The sequence below is a fragment of the Schistocerca cancellata genome, chromosome 6, assembly GCF_023864275.1.
Source record: "Schistocerca cancellata isolate TAMUIC-IGC-003103 chromosome 6, iqSchCanc2.1, whole genome shotgun sequence".
NCBI lineage: Eukaryota > Metazoa > Arthropoda > Insecta > Orthoptera > Acrididae > Schistocerca > Schistocerca cancellata.
Genome location: NC_064631.1, coordinates 292,586,212 through 292,604,973, shown reverse-complemented (window position 1 = coordinate 292,604,973; position 18,762 = coordinate 292,586,212). Strand labels below are relative to the sequence as shown.

The following is an 18,762-nucleotide window of genomic DNA, read 5'->3' as shown; positions in this document are numbered from 1 at the left end:
GCATTTAAAAAAAAAAAAAAAAAAAAAAAAAAAAGTCTTATTTTGTGGGAAAAACAATTGTGCGAGAAGAATTGTGGACACTTTCCTGCACTAGACAGCGTTAAAGAAGATGTGGATTTTTCAGATTATGTTGCAATCATTTGTGAATTACAAGAACGGTTTGAAAACAGATTTTTTGAGTTAAGTGAGCTTCAATCGGCCTTATATATATTTGTTCGTCTGTTTTCCCTTCGGCATAGGACGTCTCACAAGTGCTTCAACTAGAGCTGATTGACCTGCAGTGCGATATCCGCCTGAAGGACCGCTTTCTCATGTGTAAAACTTTGGATAACTTTTACAGCTGTCTTCCACGAGAGAAATATCCTCTTTTGCACAAGCACGCGGCCTAAGTTCTCTCAATGTTTGGTTCCGTGTATATCTGTGAGCACTTTTTCTCTCTTTTAAAGCTTGCTAAAACTAAGAACCGTTCATTACTTGGTGATAAAAATTTGACTAATTCTTTGAGGTTATCAGTCTCAGGGAATATTGCACCAAATATTGACAAAACCGTTTCCTCGAAAAAGAAAAAAGTGTAAAATGTTAATTATCTTCTTTAACAATGTTGACTGTAAGAATTAAAGAGCTGTATAACCTTAATTCTATTTTTAATAAGTTTTCAAACTTGGTTGGTTAAAATTATTACGTACAGAACAGCAAATTAAGGATCCGATTTCTAAACTCTGGAAAGGGATACAAAGAGATGTAGCCCGAAGTATAACAAAAAATATTTACTTGTAACTGCTAACAGTAAGAATGAGACACTATATCCCTTACATAAAGTTATTTCTACGGTAGAATATTTATGACTCTAGTTCATTTAAGAAACTGATATATTTTTCAGAAGACGCCTATTGTACATATGACAAGTGTGCATGTGGAGTACTAATAGAATGAACATGTGGGTCAGAAAAAAACTAAGATGTTCTTTGATTCTTGTTTTGGATGTTGTTGTCTAAAGCTTTGCGTAGTAATTCTGCCACACGAACTCTAGTTTTTACTTAAATGCAAATCCATAGATTTGCAGAAGAAGATACTGCAGTTTTTGGCCAAAGCCTTTTTTTGGAAAAGAAAGAAGGGAAACACACACACACACACACACACACAGAGAGAGAGAGAGAGAGAGAGAGAGAGAGAGAGAGAGAGAGAGAGAAAGGCAGGCAGGCATGCTTCAGGCACTGATGACTGCTGTCTCTGGCTGCTTTAGCTGGTCTGCAACTGTTGCACTGAGTGAATATAGAAATCAAGATGGCCGCCATGCTTAAAATATAACTGTGTATGGAGACAAAAACCCATAGGAAACTAGGAAACAGTTTTCTATGCTCATGCCTCTCATTTGCACCAGGGGAACTGCTATTGTTAGATTATTTTGGTCAGAATACTAGATCAGAAATTTTTCATAATTATAAGGTGAAGGGAGAGCTTTAAAGACATTATGAAATTTTTTACACTTCGGTATTATGGAACAAAGTTCAATAAGATTCAAAGCAGACAGCTGTACTTTGATTTCAGTTGTTTGAAATTGTTTCATTGAAAGTTATTCCCTGCTTTACAGTCTTGGACAAAACATCAGAGTTGAAAAATAACTCTTTCTTACTAGGACAAGAAACTGATTTGCACAGTACACAGCTCCTAAGCCAGATAAATTTGGCATCAAAATTTGATTAGCAGCAGATGTAGACATTAAATCTTGTTCAATGAATTTCCATTGCTGGAAATCAATAATTTCGTGTGTCGGTGGTCTGGGACATGTCTTTCAATTGCACCCCACTTTGGTGACTTGCGTGTCTCTAACCTATTCCATTTATCCGACTGGGAAAATGGGACCTGCAGTGTAATGCAGAATCTGAACCTTGTGTCATTTCTGGTGAATCTTCATGTCATTGAGAGTTGAAGGCTAGGCTAAAGACACAGGAAAAAAAATCCAAAGTCTGACTGTGATTTGATCCCACAGTGTTTCAGTTTTGAGGTGCAAGCTATACCACTAGACCACCACGCCCAACTTGGAAGTGGACCAACATTGACCAGAGGATCAAACCCATTCTGAATACATTTGCAATGAAGCTTATGGCATCATACCTTAGATGTGGATATAATGTGACACCAGAAAATGTTTTCACATCTTTGCACATCACTGCTACATCTGATAACAATGGCGTAATGCTAGTGAATTGTTTGGGTAGAGAAATACCAACATCTGGTGGTAGTCAGGTCCTTCATCCTCCTCCTCCTCCTCCTCCTCCTCCTCCTCTTCCTTTCCAAAGATTGGTTTCATGCAGCTCTCCATGCTGGTTTATATTGTGCAAGTCTCATCTCTGAATAACTGCTATAGCCTACACCCATTTCAACCAGCTTGCTGTTTCTATGCCTTAATTTCCCTCAATACACACTTTCCTTCATGCATCAATATGCGGTCTATCAACAGATTCCTTCTTTTTTGAAGTTGTGCCATAAATCCCCCCCCCCCTCTCTCTCTCTCTCTCTCTCTCTCTCTCTCTCTCTTTCTCTATGTTTGGTACCTCCTCATTAGTTACTTGATCTGCCCATTGTTCTACAGCACCATATTTCAAAAGCTTCTATTCTCTTCTTGTCTGAACCACTTATCCCCCATGTTTCACTTCTATCAGACAGCTACCTTCAGAAAAGACTTGATAACTATTAAATTGATATTAGATGTTAACAAGTTTCTTTTTTTATGAACACTTTTTGTGCTATAGTCAGTCTGCATATTATAACCAACACAAGTTATTTTGCTGCTTAAACAGTAAAACTCATCTACTAAATTTAGTGTCTCATTGCCTAATCTTAACTGCCCCATCATTGCCTGATTTAATTCTACTACATACTATTACCATTGTTTTACTTTTGTAGATGTTCAGCTTATTACCATTCTTTAAGACAGTGGCCATCCAATTAAACTTCTCTTCCAAGTCCTTTGCTTTCTGTAATAGAATTAAAGTGTCATCAGCAAACCTCAAGGTTTTTATTTTTTCTGCCTGAACTTTAATCCCCCATCCAAATATCTCCTTGGTTTCCATTGCTGCCTGCTCCATCTACAAAATGACCACTGCTTCTTTCATGCGTTTCAGCTCTTATGGTTGCAGTCTGGTTTCTGCACAAGCTGCAAAGACAACCTGTCATTCTCTGAATTTTATCCCTGCTAGCCTCAGATATTTCAGGAGTGTATTCCAGTCAACCTTGTCAAAAGCTTTCTCCGAATCTACTAATGCTATAAACATATGTTTGCCTTTCTTTACATTTTCTTCCAAGATAAGTCATAGGGTTAGTATTGTTTTGCATGTTTTTACATTTCTCAAGAAATCAAGCTCATCCTCCCTGAGTTCCATTCTTCTGGAAATGCAAGGGTTGTTTGAAAAATTCTTGGAACAGAATAGAAGAAAAAGTACCTACATCAATAAAACTTTTTATTTTTAAATGTATTCTCCTTGTAGATTAATGCACTTGGTCCAGCAGTGTTCCAGTGCCTTGATCCCATCTCGAAAATGAGTTTCCTCCAGGCCTGCAAAATGGTTGTCAACTTCGGCTATCAGTTCTTTGTTCGAAGTCAATCTTTGCACACCAAGAAAAATTTTCCGTTTTTCGAAGAGAGAGAATTCTGACGGAGCCATATCAGGTGAATTAGGCAGGTGTGACAACAGTTCATACCTTAGTTCATGTAATTTTGTCATGGTGATGGCACGTTTTTGATCCAGGGTCAATAGTCACGGCACCAACCTTGCAGATAATTTTTTTTAATTTCTAATTCTTCAGTTAAAATGTGATATCCCATTTCAGATGACATCTGGCAAGCGCGAGCAATTTCACGCACTTACAATCGACGATCCTCCATGGCCAGTTTGTGCACTTTTGCAACGATTTCTGCAATAGTGACATCTTGGCCAACCACTGCATGGATCATCATCTAAGCTCTCCTGACCGAATTTAAATTCATTTGTTCACTTGGCGTCAGTTGAATATGAAGGAGCAGAGTCCCCCAGTGTATCCTGGGAATTGGCATGAATGTCCTTTGCTTTCATACCTTTCTTTACAAAGTACTTAATCACTGCTCGAATCTCTCTCTCTCTCTCTCTCTCTCCCCCCCCCCCCTCTCTCTCTCTCTCTCTCTCTCTCTCTCTCTCTCTCTCTCTCTCTCTCTCTCTCCCCCCCCCCCCTTTTTCCCCCCTCATCCTCGCAAATCACTACACAGGAACAACAGAAGAACCACATCACCACCACAGCTCTCTTCCAAGAGCACTGACATGGCACGCTTTTACAGGCAACAGTACAATGAATATCGTGTAAACAAGTTGTTGCGCTAGGGCTGACCTCTCGTGGTGATTCCGAGAACTTTTAAAGCCACCCTCATAATTCATATCAGTATTTTAGGAGTGTGACTTATTAAAGTGGTATTTTGGCAGTATTCATACTGGTCAACACCTGCTTTCTTTGGAATTAGGATTACTACACTCTTCTTGAAGTCTGAGGCTATTTCCCCTATCTCACATATCTTGCGCACCATGTGGAATTGTTTTGTCATGGCTGGCTCCCAAAATGATCTCGGTAATTTTGTGGGATTGTTGTTTATTCTATGGGCCTTGTTTCAAATTAGGTCCTTCAGTGCTTTGTCAAATTCTTCTTGCTGTATTGTATCTCCCATCTCTTCTTCATCTGCTCTCTCTTCTCTGTTCATAATATTGTCTTAAAGTTAATTTCATTTTACAACCCTTCTAGATATTCCTCCTGCCTTTGTTGCCCCTTCTGTGCTTAGTGTACTGGCTTGCATCTGAGCTCTTGATATTCATGCAGCTGATTCCGTTTCCTCCAAAGATCTCGTTAATTTTCCTGTTAGTGGCGTCTATGCTTCCCCCAGTTATACATATTTCTGTAGTCTTGCATTTCTCGTCTAGCCATTCCTACCTCACCATTGTGCACTTCTTGTCACTTGTTTTTTAAATGCTATATGCCCTTTTGCTGCATTGTTGTATGTTCTTCTTTTGCCAATTAAATTAAATGTCTTGTGGGCTAGCCAAGAATTTCTACTTGATTTTTTTTTTCTTTTTTTCCCTATTTGCATATTTGGTCCTCTGCTGCCTTCACTATTTCATCTCTCAAAGCTACCCATTCACCTTCTGTTCATTCCTTACCCCTGTTTTTGTCAGTTGTTGCCTAATGCTGCATTTAAAACTCTAAACAACCTCTGGTTAATTTCATACCTTCCAGCAATTTCTTCGATTTTAATCGTACTTCATAATCAATAAATTATGGTTTTGAAATCTCTGTCTCACTATTATATCATCTACCTGATACTTTCAGGTGTCGACAGATCTCTTTCATGTACACAGTCCTCTTTCGTGGTTCTTAAACCAAGTGTTAGTAGGGATTAAATTATGTTCTGTGCAAGACTCTGCCAGAAGACTTCCCATTTCATTCCTTTCCTCCAGTTCAGGTTTTGCTATGAATTTTCCTTCCCTCCTTTGTTGTACTATTGAATTCCAGTCCCCCATCACAATGAAATTTTTGAATTATGTAAATAATTTCTTTTATCACTTCACATGGTTTTGGCATATAAACTTGTACTGCGTTGGTGTGTTGTGGCTTATGTCTCTTGGCTGTGACGATGTGTTAACTACACTGTTCCTAGAAGCTTACCTACAATCATATTTTTCTATTCATGATTAGACTTTCTCCTTCATTACCCATTTTGGTTTTATATTTATAACACTCAATTAACGTATCCTTGCAATCATAGTTCACCAATTCCAACATTATTCGATTTCAACCTATCTGTTTTCCTTTTTAAATTCTCTATCCTACACACCTAATTAAAGTATGTACATTTCATTTTGTGACCCGTAGAACTGCAGATTTGTATAACTTAATAAGAACATCCTCTTGAATAGTCCCCACCTTGAGATCAGAATATTTTGTCCAAGAGGCTGTCATCATTATTTAACTGTACACTAGAGCTGCATGCCCTTGGGAAAATGACAGCTGTAGGTTTCTTTTGCTTTCAGCCATACCAACATCAGTAAGAACCTCGAAAACACCACTATATGAAATTGCCGTTGTGAAACATGGAGAGAGTCGATCCTTTTATCAAGGCAGGAACATAATAAAACACTCGTTCTCAGTATTCATTAAAGTGTAGTTTTTGGGATTGATTCAGAACAGTCTTATAGAAACTGCAGCTCTTTATTATAAAACAAAGTATTGAGTGTTTATAGGGTATTTGGAAATTCCTGTTTCAAACTTCTATGACTTGTAGAGGAGAGTGAGTACATAATACTTTGAATAGGGACCCATGTTCAGGAATGTACAGTTTCCGTTCCACAATGGTTTCAATTCAGATGTTTAATTCATCCACTTCTGCTTGGGGAATTGAATTAGGCATGATGCAGTGAAACTATTAGGTATGAAATATAATAAAGCATCCATTTATTACTTAAGCACATCTGTTTGTGTTTGTATTAACACTTAAACATTACATGTTTACTATATTCCAAAACAAAACAAAACAAAACAGGACCCTACATACCATACATACAGTATGAACTTTGCAAACTGTCTGCTCACATGTACAAACCACACAGCTCACTAAATTTAGAGGGCTTGGGCTCACAGGACATTTCTTTAGAAATCATGAATATTTTGTATTACTGGGGGGTGGGGGGGGCTGTCATTCTACAGGACCCTCATGGAGAACAGCAGTGGTAGGCATAGTTTAACCTTTGCTTCTCAATAAATGTAATTTTCCTCATCATCTATCTCTAAAACTTGGAGAATATGCACTGAAAGCGAATTTAGCTTAAGTTGCCTCCAAAAAGTATGACAGATTTGTACTGCATATAAACAGTTTTAAGCACCATGTATTCAGATCCTGGTTACTTACATGAGATGATTACTTAAAATGTGGTCTGTACTCAACAAAAGCTGTAGCCTGTAAACTTACATTCAATATGTAGGCCCCTGTAACCCCCCCCCCCTCTCTCTCTCTCTCTCTCTCTCTCTCTAAAAAGTTGTTGTGTCTTTCAAGGCCATGTGTTGACAGATTGCCTGTTTGTTTCTGGTTTTGGATCTTGCTCAACATTTAATGATTTTCCTGATGTTTTACCAGCGCAGGTTGCTGGACTGGAGCCAAGCCTGCAGGCAGTTTTTGTATGTACTGGTTGTGCCAATCCCCGAGGGCTTTTCCCTGGCTGTTGCTGTTTTGATACTCCCTGTGCTATCTCCAACCATCATTCGCTGCAGCTCGGGAATCCAGGATCCATTTACCTTGAAGCTTATGTCTTAGTCCTAATAAAAAAGAAGAAATCCTCAAGGCAAATGATTCTGGATACTTTTGCTACAGTGAACGACTATCGAAGGTAGCTGGGGAAAAATGATAGCAGTAATGGTCAAGGGAAAGCTCCCAGATGCTGACACAGCGGGTGTGTGTAATCTCCATCTGCAGGCTTGATTCTAGTCCGCCGCTAGGAATGTAGAAAAACCTTGTGACATTGCCAAACTCTCATGCTGCATAAACATCGGGAAAACAGTTGAACAAATGTTGGCTGAAGACCCCAAGACAGAAGCCAATAGACAGTTTGTCTGATTCTTTTTGATTGGGACATCAATATTATAGAGGTGTATGTTTTATACATATTAGAATTTAACATCCACAGAAATCATTGTGGATATTGTAGCTTCATCTCTAAAATGACTGTATCAATATAGCTCAGAGTTTGTCACCTAGGTACTGTTAGATAATTGTTTCTGTACTGTGCATGAAAAGGATATGCTGTATCTGATATGATGCATTGTGTGTTCTGTTCTGAAATTTGTATTAATTGTGACTTCTGTTCGCAGGCTTATGAAATCTGGAATTAATCCTTTTGACTCCCAAGAGGCAAAGCCTTATAAAAATGACCCCGAAATATTAGCAATGACCAATTTAGTTTCTGCATACCAAAATAATGATATCAATGAATTTGAGACCATCCTCAAACAGAATAGACGGAACATAATGGATGATCCATTTATCCGAGAGCACATTGAAGGTATGTTGATTTTTCTTCTTCTTCATACAGGAAAAGTACATATGTTTTGAAAATATTCATGCTGATATCATTGCTTGAATGTAAGTATTTTGTAGCATTTGATCCCTAAAAATAAATTTATGACAAAAAGCAACTTCTCTGAAGTCCATCCCAAATCCTGTATCATATCAGTAACTCTCTCTCTCCTATTTGGATAATACATAAGTGCTGCCCTTCTTTGAACTTCTTCAATGTACTCCATCAACCCTATCTGGTAAGGATCCCACACCACGCAGCAGTATTCTTAAAGAGGACGGGTAAGTGTAGTGTACGCAGTTTCCTTAGTAGATCTGTTACATTTTCTAAGTGTCCTGACAATAAAATGCAGTCTTCTGTTAGCCTTCCCCGCAGCATTTTCTTTGTGTCCCTTCAAATTTAAATTGTTCTTAATGGTAATTCCTCTTGTAGTTGTCTCATCAAATATTGTTCATATTTTACTTTCTTCATTTATTTGATGCAAACTGTTACATAGCCACTGTTTTGAATATCATGTTAATGTTAAAATGCAGTACCACCACACACTCAAAGATTGCATTTACTGTATGTTCTCTCAAACACCTCCATTTTCCTGCATTTAGTTATTTCTATTTGTCTTACTGATATTGCTTAAGTTCCTTAAGTATTCTGTAGTTACACTGATAATTGTTTCTTATTTTGATTGGTTTGTGTATCACTCTCCATGTTTCATACCTCCTGATGTAGCCTTGTCTAGTACTAATTTTATTTTATTTTATTAGTTTTGTTCATTAATAGAAACTGTTATGTAGGCATGCTGTTCCTATTTTGTGCTAAAGATTTTACTGTCTACTCCATTCTTATTTATTTACTGTTCAATTTTTACTTTTTCATTGCCTTTCCACCACACTGTCAAAGATGTTACTGTATGTTTGTGCTTCAGTCTAGACATGTTACTTCTCTTCCAATGTTGTTTGCAAACATTGTAACTTCTTTGGTGACAATACTCAGTAAATGTCTGAAGATAGCCTTGTAAGCCAAAAACCAGCTAACACAATATAAAAATAATATTGTAGAACAAAAGCAAACTGGTGCTTTTCATTTATTATAATGTTGTTCCACCAAGAACTGACAGAAGATTCTGTTAACATGTATTTAGTTGAATTTAGGGTCTTTAGATTTGACTGATTTATCATGTAACCAAAGTTTAACGGATTCCTTTTAGCACTCATGTGGATGACCCCACACTTTTCATTATTTAGAGTTAACTGCCAATTTTCACACCATGTTGTTGTTGTTGTTTTTGTTGTGGTCTTCAGTCCAGAGACTGGTTTGATGCAGCTCTCCATGCTACTTTATCCTGTGCAAGCTTCTTCATTTCCCAGTACCTACTGCAACCTACATCCTTCTGAATCTGTTTAGTGTATTCATCTTTTGGTCTTCCTCTATGGTTTTTACCCCCCGTGCTGCCCTCCAATGCTAAATTTTTGATTCCTTGATGCCTCAGAATATGTCCTACCAATAGATCCCTTCTTCTAGTCAAGTTGTGCCACAAATTTCTCTTCTCCTCAGTTCTATTCAGTACCTCCTCATTAGTTATGTGATCTACCCATATAATCTTCAGGATCCTTCTGTAGCATCACATTTCAAAAGCTTCTATTCTCTTTTTGTCTAAACTATGTATTGTCCATGTTTCACTTCCATACATGGCTACACTCCATACAAATACTTTCAGAAACGACTTCCTGACACTTAAATCTATACTCGATGTTAACAAATTTCTCTTCGTCAGAAACGCTTTCCTTGCCATTGCCAGTCTACATTTTATATCCTCTCTACTTTGACCATCATCTGTTATTTTGCTCCCCAAATAGCAGAACTCATTTACTACTTTAAGTGTCTCATTTCCTAATCTAATTCCCTCAGCATCACCCGACTTAGTTCGACTACATTCCACTATCCTCGTTTTGCTTTTGTTAATGTTCATCTTATATCCTCCTTTCAAGACACCATACAGATATCTTTTCTAAATCATTTTGCAATTTGTTTCGATCTTCTGATGACTTTACTAGTTGATGAACGACAGCATGATCTGCAAACAACCTAAGACGGCTGTTCACATTGTCCCCCGAATTGTTGATATAGATAAGGAACAGCTAAGGACCAATAACACCACCCAGAGGAATGCCAGAAATCACTTCCATTTTATTTGATGACTTTCCATCATTTACTACGAACTGTGGCCCCTCTGACAGGAAATCACGAATCCAGTCACATAAGTAAGATGATATTCCATAAGCATGCAATTTCACTGCAAGCCACTTGTGTGGTACAGTGTCAAAAGCCTTCCGGAAACCCAGAAATATGGAATCAATTTTAAATCCATTGTCAGTAGCACTCAACACTATGTTAGAGTAAAAATCTAGTTGTGTTTAACAATAACAATGTTTTCTATATCCGTGTTGTATGTCAGTAGATTGTTTTCTTCGAGGTAATTCATAATGTTCGAACACAATATACATTCCAAATTCCTGCTGCATATTGACGTTAATGATATGGGCCTGTGAATTAGTGGATTACTCACACTAACTTTCTTGAATATCTGTGTCACTTGTGCAACTTTCCAGTCTTTGGGTACAAATCTTTCTTCGAGTGAATGGTTGTATATGATTGTTCAGTATGGAGCTACTGCATCAACATTCTCCGAAAGGAATCTGATTGGTATACTGTTTGGACCAGAAGACTTGCTTTTATTAAGTGATTTAAGTTGCTTCACTACTCCGAGGATATCTGCTTCTATGTTACTCGCGTTGGCCGCTGTTCTTGATTCAAATTCTGGAATACTTACTTCGTCTTCTTTTGTGAAGGCATTTCGGAAGGCTGTGTTGTCACATTAAATTGTCTAGTGGGTGAAAGTACTGATCCTTGCCACATTCCGTGACAGTCTTGGCTTGCACACCCCCTGCTTCCCAAAAGAATGTCTTCGGCTTCATAAGAAGCATCTTTGTCGGCTGTATGTCATGTGTGATCAGCAGAAATGTACTTATTAACAGTCAGTGTTTAGTTTCTGTAAGGAAAGTTTAGAATCACCTGTGTAGTGATACCTTACTAGCCTAGTAATTGCACATTTGTCTTTAGTTTGTAGTAAATTTGGTATCATCTTTTCTGCAGAAGAATGGAATTTTCATTCTCATAACCATTCAACTGTGAACCATGGATCTTGCCAAGACTGCATGGTTTGTGTGCTTCAGTGATAAAGATAGCCAAACTGTATGTGCAACAACAACTGAGGCATATATGTGGAGGGGCTGGATAAACCTGTGGTTCATTTAGAGGGGAGGTCTTTTCAGTAGTTGCAGTGCCAATAGTCTTCATGAATGACTGAGTGTAGTCGTGTAACATCAGCCAACAAGACCTAAGTTGGTACAGCAAATGCATTGTTGGGTTTGACCTACCATTTCTCCTCTAAATTTTGCAGAAATGTGGATCATTTGGGGTAGGTCACCCAACGTGATGTACATTCCACCTTTTGTGCCTTCTATCTTTGCACCCTTCCATTCTGGCAAAAGTAATACACTGAAGAGCCAAAGTGGTAACCATCACTGTGTGTGTGTGTGTGTGTGTGTGTGTGTGTGTGTGTGTGTGTGTGTGTGTGTGTGCGTGCGTGCGTGCGTGCATGCAGGTTCGTTGGCGCAGCATGTAGTGGTAGTCATCAAGTACCTGTATCAAGTGGCCGCACAGCCCCAGCCGTATCATCTGTAGGAAAGGATAATTACAATGCAGAGTGATGTGGCAAACATGACCATGTGGCAGTCTTTCCTTCATGCTTCTCACATGGAATCTACAATTTTCTGTCGACTTCGCACTGGTCACACTTGGCTGATCCATGGCCACATCCTATGACATGAGAATCCATCTCACTGTCAGTGTGGTGCCAACATTGTACTGGACTGCCCCAATTTGGTCACCTTGTGGTGAGACCTAAAACTTGCTGAAACCCTGTCTCTGGCGCTTGTGGAAGATGCCAAAGTAGCTGATTTGGTTTTACATTTTACCCTTGAAGGTAGTTTTTACTCCTGTTTCTGAGGTTGGGCTTATTGGCCTCATTGGCTGCCTGAGGTAGTGGAGTGGTGCCGCACCATCTGCTCAGAGATCCCATCGCTGCCATTTTTCATTTGCTCATGCTCTACTTACCTTCGTAATTCTTTTTATTCTTCTACATCTGTCGTTAGATTTTGTTGTTAGTTTTGTTTTGGCATTTATCAACTTGTTTGCATTGTTAGTTTTCTTCTGTTAATGGAGAGTAAGGAACCACTGTTTGGATGCAAAGGGTGCATCTCCCATCACATATTGTATCTCGGTGGCCTCTAGCTGCTTTCTGGGTGGAGAAACTCTCCCTTCTACTTGCTTCTATGTGTTGGTTATATTGGTTCTCAGTTAAAGTTGGGTTCATCAGGATTTGTCTTCGGTGTCCTTCCTTTTTGAGGCCTCTTCGTGGCTTGACACATGTAGAAAGGAAGGATTGATGGCCTTGTAGTTTGGTTCCTTTTAATCCCACCAATCTTGCACATAATATTCTGAACGTAAAATAGTTCCCATTCAGATTTCCAGGTGGGAACTGATCAAGAGGATATTGTCATCAGCAAAAACAAAACTGTCATTCTGAAGATTGGAGCATGGAATGTTAGATCTTTAATTGGGTAGGGAGATTAGAGAATTTAAAAAGTGAAATGGACAGGTTAATGTTCTAGTGGGAACTAGTAAAGTTCGATGATAGGAGAAACAGGACTTGTGATCAGGTGAATATGGGGTTGTAAGTACGAAATCAAATAGGGGTAAAGCTCTAACAGTGATGAGAAAATAGCAGTGCAGGAAAGGCTCTGTGAACAGCATAGTGAACACATTTTCATAGCCAACACCCACCACAATAGTGCATGTTTATACACCAACCAGCTCTGCAGACGATAAAGAGATTGACAGAATGCACAAGATAAAATAAATTATTCAGATAGTTAAGGTAGATGAAATGTTAGTTGTGCTGGGTGACTGGAATTAGATAATTGGAAAAAGGAAGAAAAGAAAAATAGTAGAAAATGGACTGGGGGAAAGGAAAGAAAGAGGAAGCCACCTGCACTTAGCATCATTTAACCATCACTAACACTTGATATATGAATTGTGAAAGAAAGTTGTTTATGAGAAAGAGACATGGGAACACTGGAAAGTTTCAGATTGGTTATATAATGGTAAAAGCAGAGATTTTGAAACGGGTTTAAAGTTTGACATTTCCAGGGGCAGATGTGGACTCTGACCATAATATTTTGGTTGTGAAGTGAAGAGTAAAACTGAAGAAATGCTAGAAAGCTAGGGAGTTAAGATGGTGGGTCCTGGATAAATTGAAAATACCAGAGGTTGTAGACAGTTTCAAAGGAAGCATTAGTGAACAATTGACAGAAACAAGGATGTGAATACAATTGTTGAGAGATCAAATAGTAAAGGCAGGAGGAGAATCAAATAGGAAAAATGCAAGACCCAATAGAAATGCTCGGTAATACTGTATATCAAACTTCATTGACAAAAAGTGAAAATATAAAAATGCAGCACATGAAGTTGACAAAAGGGAATCTATCAAGTCATTTCATACTCCTGATGACATGATGAATAATATCCCTCCATGCACTCCTGGTTTTTGTTTTGGTCCTCAGTCTGCGGGGGTCATTCCAGTCTTTCTTTTATGTCCCTCATCTGTCTTTTTGTTTTTTACTATGTCTTTGACTATCTGCGCATTTCATCTTTTTCTACTGAATGTCCTGCTCTCATGATATATCCAGAGTATCAGAATTTCATCTGCAGTATTTTGATCTCTGAAGATATTTTTAATTTATTTTTTCCATGGCTTTTATTTTTTACTTTTTTAATTGATGGAATCTTCAGAATCCTTTCCCAAACCCAAGTTTCAAAATAATAAATTTTCTTGCAATCCACTTTTTTTTATTGTCTATGACTTCTCTCTGTATAAAAGTATGGGGAAGATCAAAGTTACAGCCATTTTTGTTTTGTTCAGTAGTGACAATTTTCTTTCCTTTATAAACTTGCTTAATTTAATCATAACTGTTTTTCCCTCCTCACTTCCTCAGTGCAGGAACTTCTTTCTTACAGACCCTAAAAATATATACACTGATGGAAAAAATCCCAACACCACACTTAATTAATATAGAGTGATGAAATTTTGGGATTACATTTGTCTGAGTGACGCATTTAAGTAGTTAGTGTTGCAAGTTCACAGGGTAACATAAGCATGCGAAAAGCCACTGCAAAGGTGAAATGCTGGTACATTAATAACTGGTGTAACTGCCAGTGTGTTGAATGCAAGCATGCAAATGTGTATGTAGTGTGTCATACATATGCCAGATGCCAGTTTGTGAGGTGGAGTTCCATGCCTGATGCATTTAGTTGATCAATACACGGATGCTTAATGCTGGTTGTGGATAACGCTGGTGTTGTTGTCCGATGATGTCCCGTACATGCTTGCTTGGAGACAGTTGGTGATTGAGCAGACCAAGGCAACATGCCGACGCCATAGAGCACATTGTGTTACAACAGCAGTATGTGGGCAAGCATTATCTTGCTGGAAAACACCCCCAGGAATGCTGTTCACAAATGGCAACACAATAGATCTAATCACCAGACTAACATACAAATTTGCAGTCAGGATGCATGGGATAACCACAAGAATGCTCACGCTGTCACACGAAATTTCACATCAGACTGTTACTCCAGGTGTATATCCAGTGTGTTTAGGCTACGGACAGCTTCGCTGCAGGTCTCACCTGGCCACCTCCTAACCAACACACAGTCTTCATTGGCACCAAGGCAGAACTGTGCTTTCATCAGAAAACACAGCAGACCTCCCCTATACTCTCCAGTGAGCTCTCAGTTGACACCATTGAAGTCACAAACAGTGGTATTTTGAGGTCAGCAAAATGCATACTAAAGGGAATCTGTCTTGAAACTTTCCTTGAAATAACCGATTTGTAGTGATTTATTGTGTCACTGTGGTGCCAACTGCTGCTCAGATTGCTGCTATAGGCACAGTACGATGTGCTATCCATAGACTGGTCTTCTTGCAACCATATCTTCCCATGACCAATGCTGCTAGCGTTCGTACAGTGGCAGCATTCCTGCCAAGTCTTTCTGCAATACCCTGGAAGGAACATTCAGCTTCTCGTATCCCTACAACACAACCTCGTTCAAACACTATGAGCTGAGCTGTTGATAGTGACACTTTTCTCATCTAAAAGGCATTCTTAACTAATGTTATCTCACAGTGTCCAATCTCAAAAGAAACTACTGCTCATCACAATTACATTGTCTATTTAAAACAAACCTGATTTGTCTCCTCGGAGTGGTACTGCTATGGCCACTCATATACTACTGGCACTAAATTTCGATAGTCGTTATCTTTCAGGTGTAGAGACATGCCTACTAACTTTTGTTTATCTTGCACAACTTCTTGGTGTTCAGATTTTTTTCAATCAGTGTATTTATTGACTTACCGATTTCTTGTCCGTCTATCACCACGTGAGTCTCGGTACCTTTTGTCATAGTTTTTGCTTCTTGAAATTTGGCCTCAAGTCAGTTTTTTTCATTTTGTTTACAAATGTTTTCTGATATACTTTAATGTCTTCTTCACTGCTTGCTGTAAGTGTTGTTTCAACCATACATCTTATGTTGAACACAATTGTTTAAAAAGTGAGCTTGACAAAGTACACAATAGCTAATCAAGGATGCCTAGAAGACAAGTCCAAGGCTATAGAAACGTGTTTCAGTAGGGGGAAGGATAGATGCCACTTGCAGGAAAATGAGAGATACTATTGGGAAAATGAGAAGCAACTGTATGAATTTTAAGAGCTCTGAGCGTGATACAGTGCTCACCAAAGAAGGGAAATCTGCAAGAAGGAAACAATGTAAATGTATAGAAGATCCATACAGCAGATATAAACTTGAAGATGCTTTTGTGTAAAGGGAAGAGGAATTAAATGAAAGTGAGAAAGGAGATAAGATACTGCAAGAATAATTTTATGGAGTACTGAAAGACCCAGGTCGAAACAAGGCCCTTGGCATCAATATTATTACTTCAGAATTATTGAGATCCATGGCAGAGCCAAGCAAACCATACAATCTTGTGTGCAAGATGCAGTACAGGCAAAATACCCTCAGACTGTAAGAATAAAGTAGTAATCCCTGTTCCAAAGAAAGCAGGTGCTGGCAGGTGTGAATATTTTGGTACCACCAATTGAATAAATTGTGGGTGCAAAATACTGACTCAACTTATTTACAGAAGAATGGAAGACTGTTAGAAGTGACTTAAGGGAAGACCATTTTGGTTTCCAGAGAAATGTAATAACATCCTTGTCACTACGGACTATGTGACTTGACATAGAAAATCAGTTAAATAAAATAAAATCCGTGTGTAACATTTGCAGGTTTAGAGTAAGTGTTAGACAATCTTGACTAGAACTGAAATTCTGAAGTTCATTTACAATTTTTACAGAAATGTCATAGTGAGGTAGTAATTGCTAAGGGAATGAGGCAAAGTAGTAGACATCCTCGATGCTATTAAATGTGTGCATTGAACAACCAGTAAAGGAAACAAAGGTTATATTTGAAAAGGGAATTAGAATTCAGGGTGAAGAAATAATAATGTTGAGGTTTGCCAAGAACATTGTAATTCTGTTATTTGTAAAGGACTAGGAGGAGCAGTTGAGCCAAAGGGACAATGTCATGAAAAGACATTAAAAGATGACATCAGCAAGTGCAATGCAATGTAGTTGAATTAACCCAGGTGATGCTGTGGAAATTAGGTTAGGAGATGACACTAAGAGTAGGAGATGAGTTTTGCTATTTGGGTAACAAAATAATTGGTGGTGGCAGAAGTAGAGATGATATAAAATGCAGACCAGTAATAGCAAGAAAAGCATTTCTTAAAATGCCGAATTTGTTAAGATCTAATACAAATTTCAATGTTTGGAAATCTTTCTTGAACTATCTGTGTAGAGGGTAACTTTTTATGCAAGGGATATTTGGATGCTCAGCCGTACGGACAGGAAGAGTGTAGCAACTTTAGAAATGTGCTACTTGAAAAGAACGATGAAGACCAGATGAATAGAGAAAACCACAAAAGAGGTACTGAATGAAATAGGGGGGAAAAAGAAGTTTTGGCACAACTTGATGAAGGGAAGGGATTTGGTGATAGGACACATCCTATTACAGGAACCATAGTGACTATAATCGAGTGTCAGGTGGAGTTTGTGTTTATGTCCTAAACTCAGTCTGTAGTGAACCTGTGCCTCTTCAAACCCCTCTTGAAGCTGTGGCTGTCAGAATAAGGATGACACAGGAAATAATGGTCTGCAATGTCTATCTTCGTCCAGATGGTGCTGTACCCCTGAATGTATTAGCTGCACTGATTGATCAATTCCCTAAACCTTTACTACTTTTGGGAGATTTTAATGCCGATAACCCGTTTTGGGATGGCACCATGCTTACTGGCCGAGGCAGAAATGCCTCAGTTCGAGCTCTGTCTCTTAAACACTGCGGCTGCCACACATTTCAGTATGGCTCATGGTAGTTACTCGGCCATTGATTTATTAGTTTGCAACCCAGGACTTCACCCATGTATCCATTGGAGAGCACATGATGATCTGTGTGGTAATGACCATTACCCCATCTTCCTGTCACTGCCCCAGCATCAGTCCCACGGATGCTTGCCCAAATGGGCTTTAAACAAGGCAGACTGGGAAACTTTCACCTGTGCTGTCACCGTTGAATCTCCCCCACACGGTACCATCAATGTCATGGTTGAGCAGGTGACTACAACAATTGTTTTTGCGGCAGAAAATGTGATCCCTCGCTCTTTAGGGTACCCAAGGTGTAAGGCAGTCCCTTGGTGGTTGCCGGAAGTCGCTGAAGCAATTAAGGAGAGTCAATAGGCTCTACAGTGGCATAAGCAGCACCCTTCCCTGTAGCACCTCATAGCCTTTAAACGGCTCCGTGCCCACATTCGCCAACTTATCAAATGACGGAATCAGGACTGTTGGGAGAAACATGTCTCGACCATTGGGTGCCACACATCACCTTCCCTAGTCTGGGCAAAGATCAAATGTCTTTTTGGGTACCGGGTCCCAACAGGTGTCCCCGGTGTTACCATAAATGGCGTGTTATCTACCAACGCAAACGCAATTGCTGAGTACTTTCCTGAGCACTTTGCTCGAACCTCTGCATCGGAGAATTACCCCAAACCTTTCGCACACTTAAATGGTGGCTAGAAGGGAACGTCCTCTCATTCACTACACGCCGCAGCGAATCCTGTAACGCCCCATTTACAGAGTGGGAGCTTCTCAGTGCCCTTGCACATTGCCCTGACACAGCTCCTGGGCCTGATAGGATCCACAGCCAGATGATTAAATATCTCTCATCTGACTACAAGCGACATCTCCTCGTCATCTTCAACCAGATCTGGTGCGATGGAATCTTTCCATCGCGATGGCGGGAGAGCACCATCATTCCAGTGCTCAAACCCGGTAAAAACCCGCTTTGTGTGGAAAGCTATCAGCCTCACCAATATTCTTTGTAAACTGCTGGAACGTATGGTATGTCGGCGGTTGGGTTCGGTCCTGGAGTCACGTGGCCTGCTGGC

The 18,762-nt window shown here is 39.2% G+C and overlaps 1 protein-coding gene across 1 annotated transcript in view; it reads left to right on the top strand.

The window, feature by feature from the left end:
• The window catches only part of LOC126088580 (COP9 signalosome complex subunit 2), a 97,109-nt gene that overhangs the window by 50,704 nt on the left and 27,643 nt on the right, over positions 1-18,762 (top strand). The window contains exon 7 of the mRNA XM_049906777.1: positions 7,882-8,072. Within this exon, the coding sequence (XP_049762734.1) occupies positions 7,882-8,072 (191 nt within the window). The remainder of the gene's footprint in view (positions 1-7,881; positions 8,073-18,762) is intronic.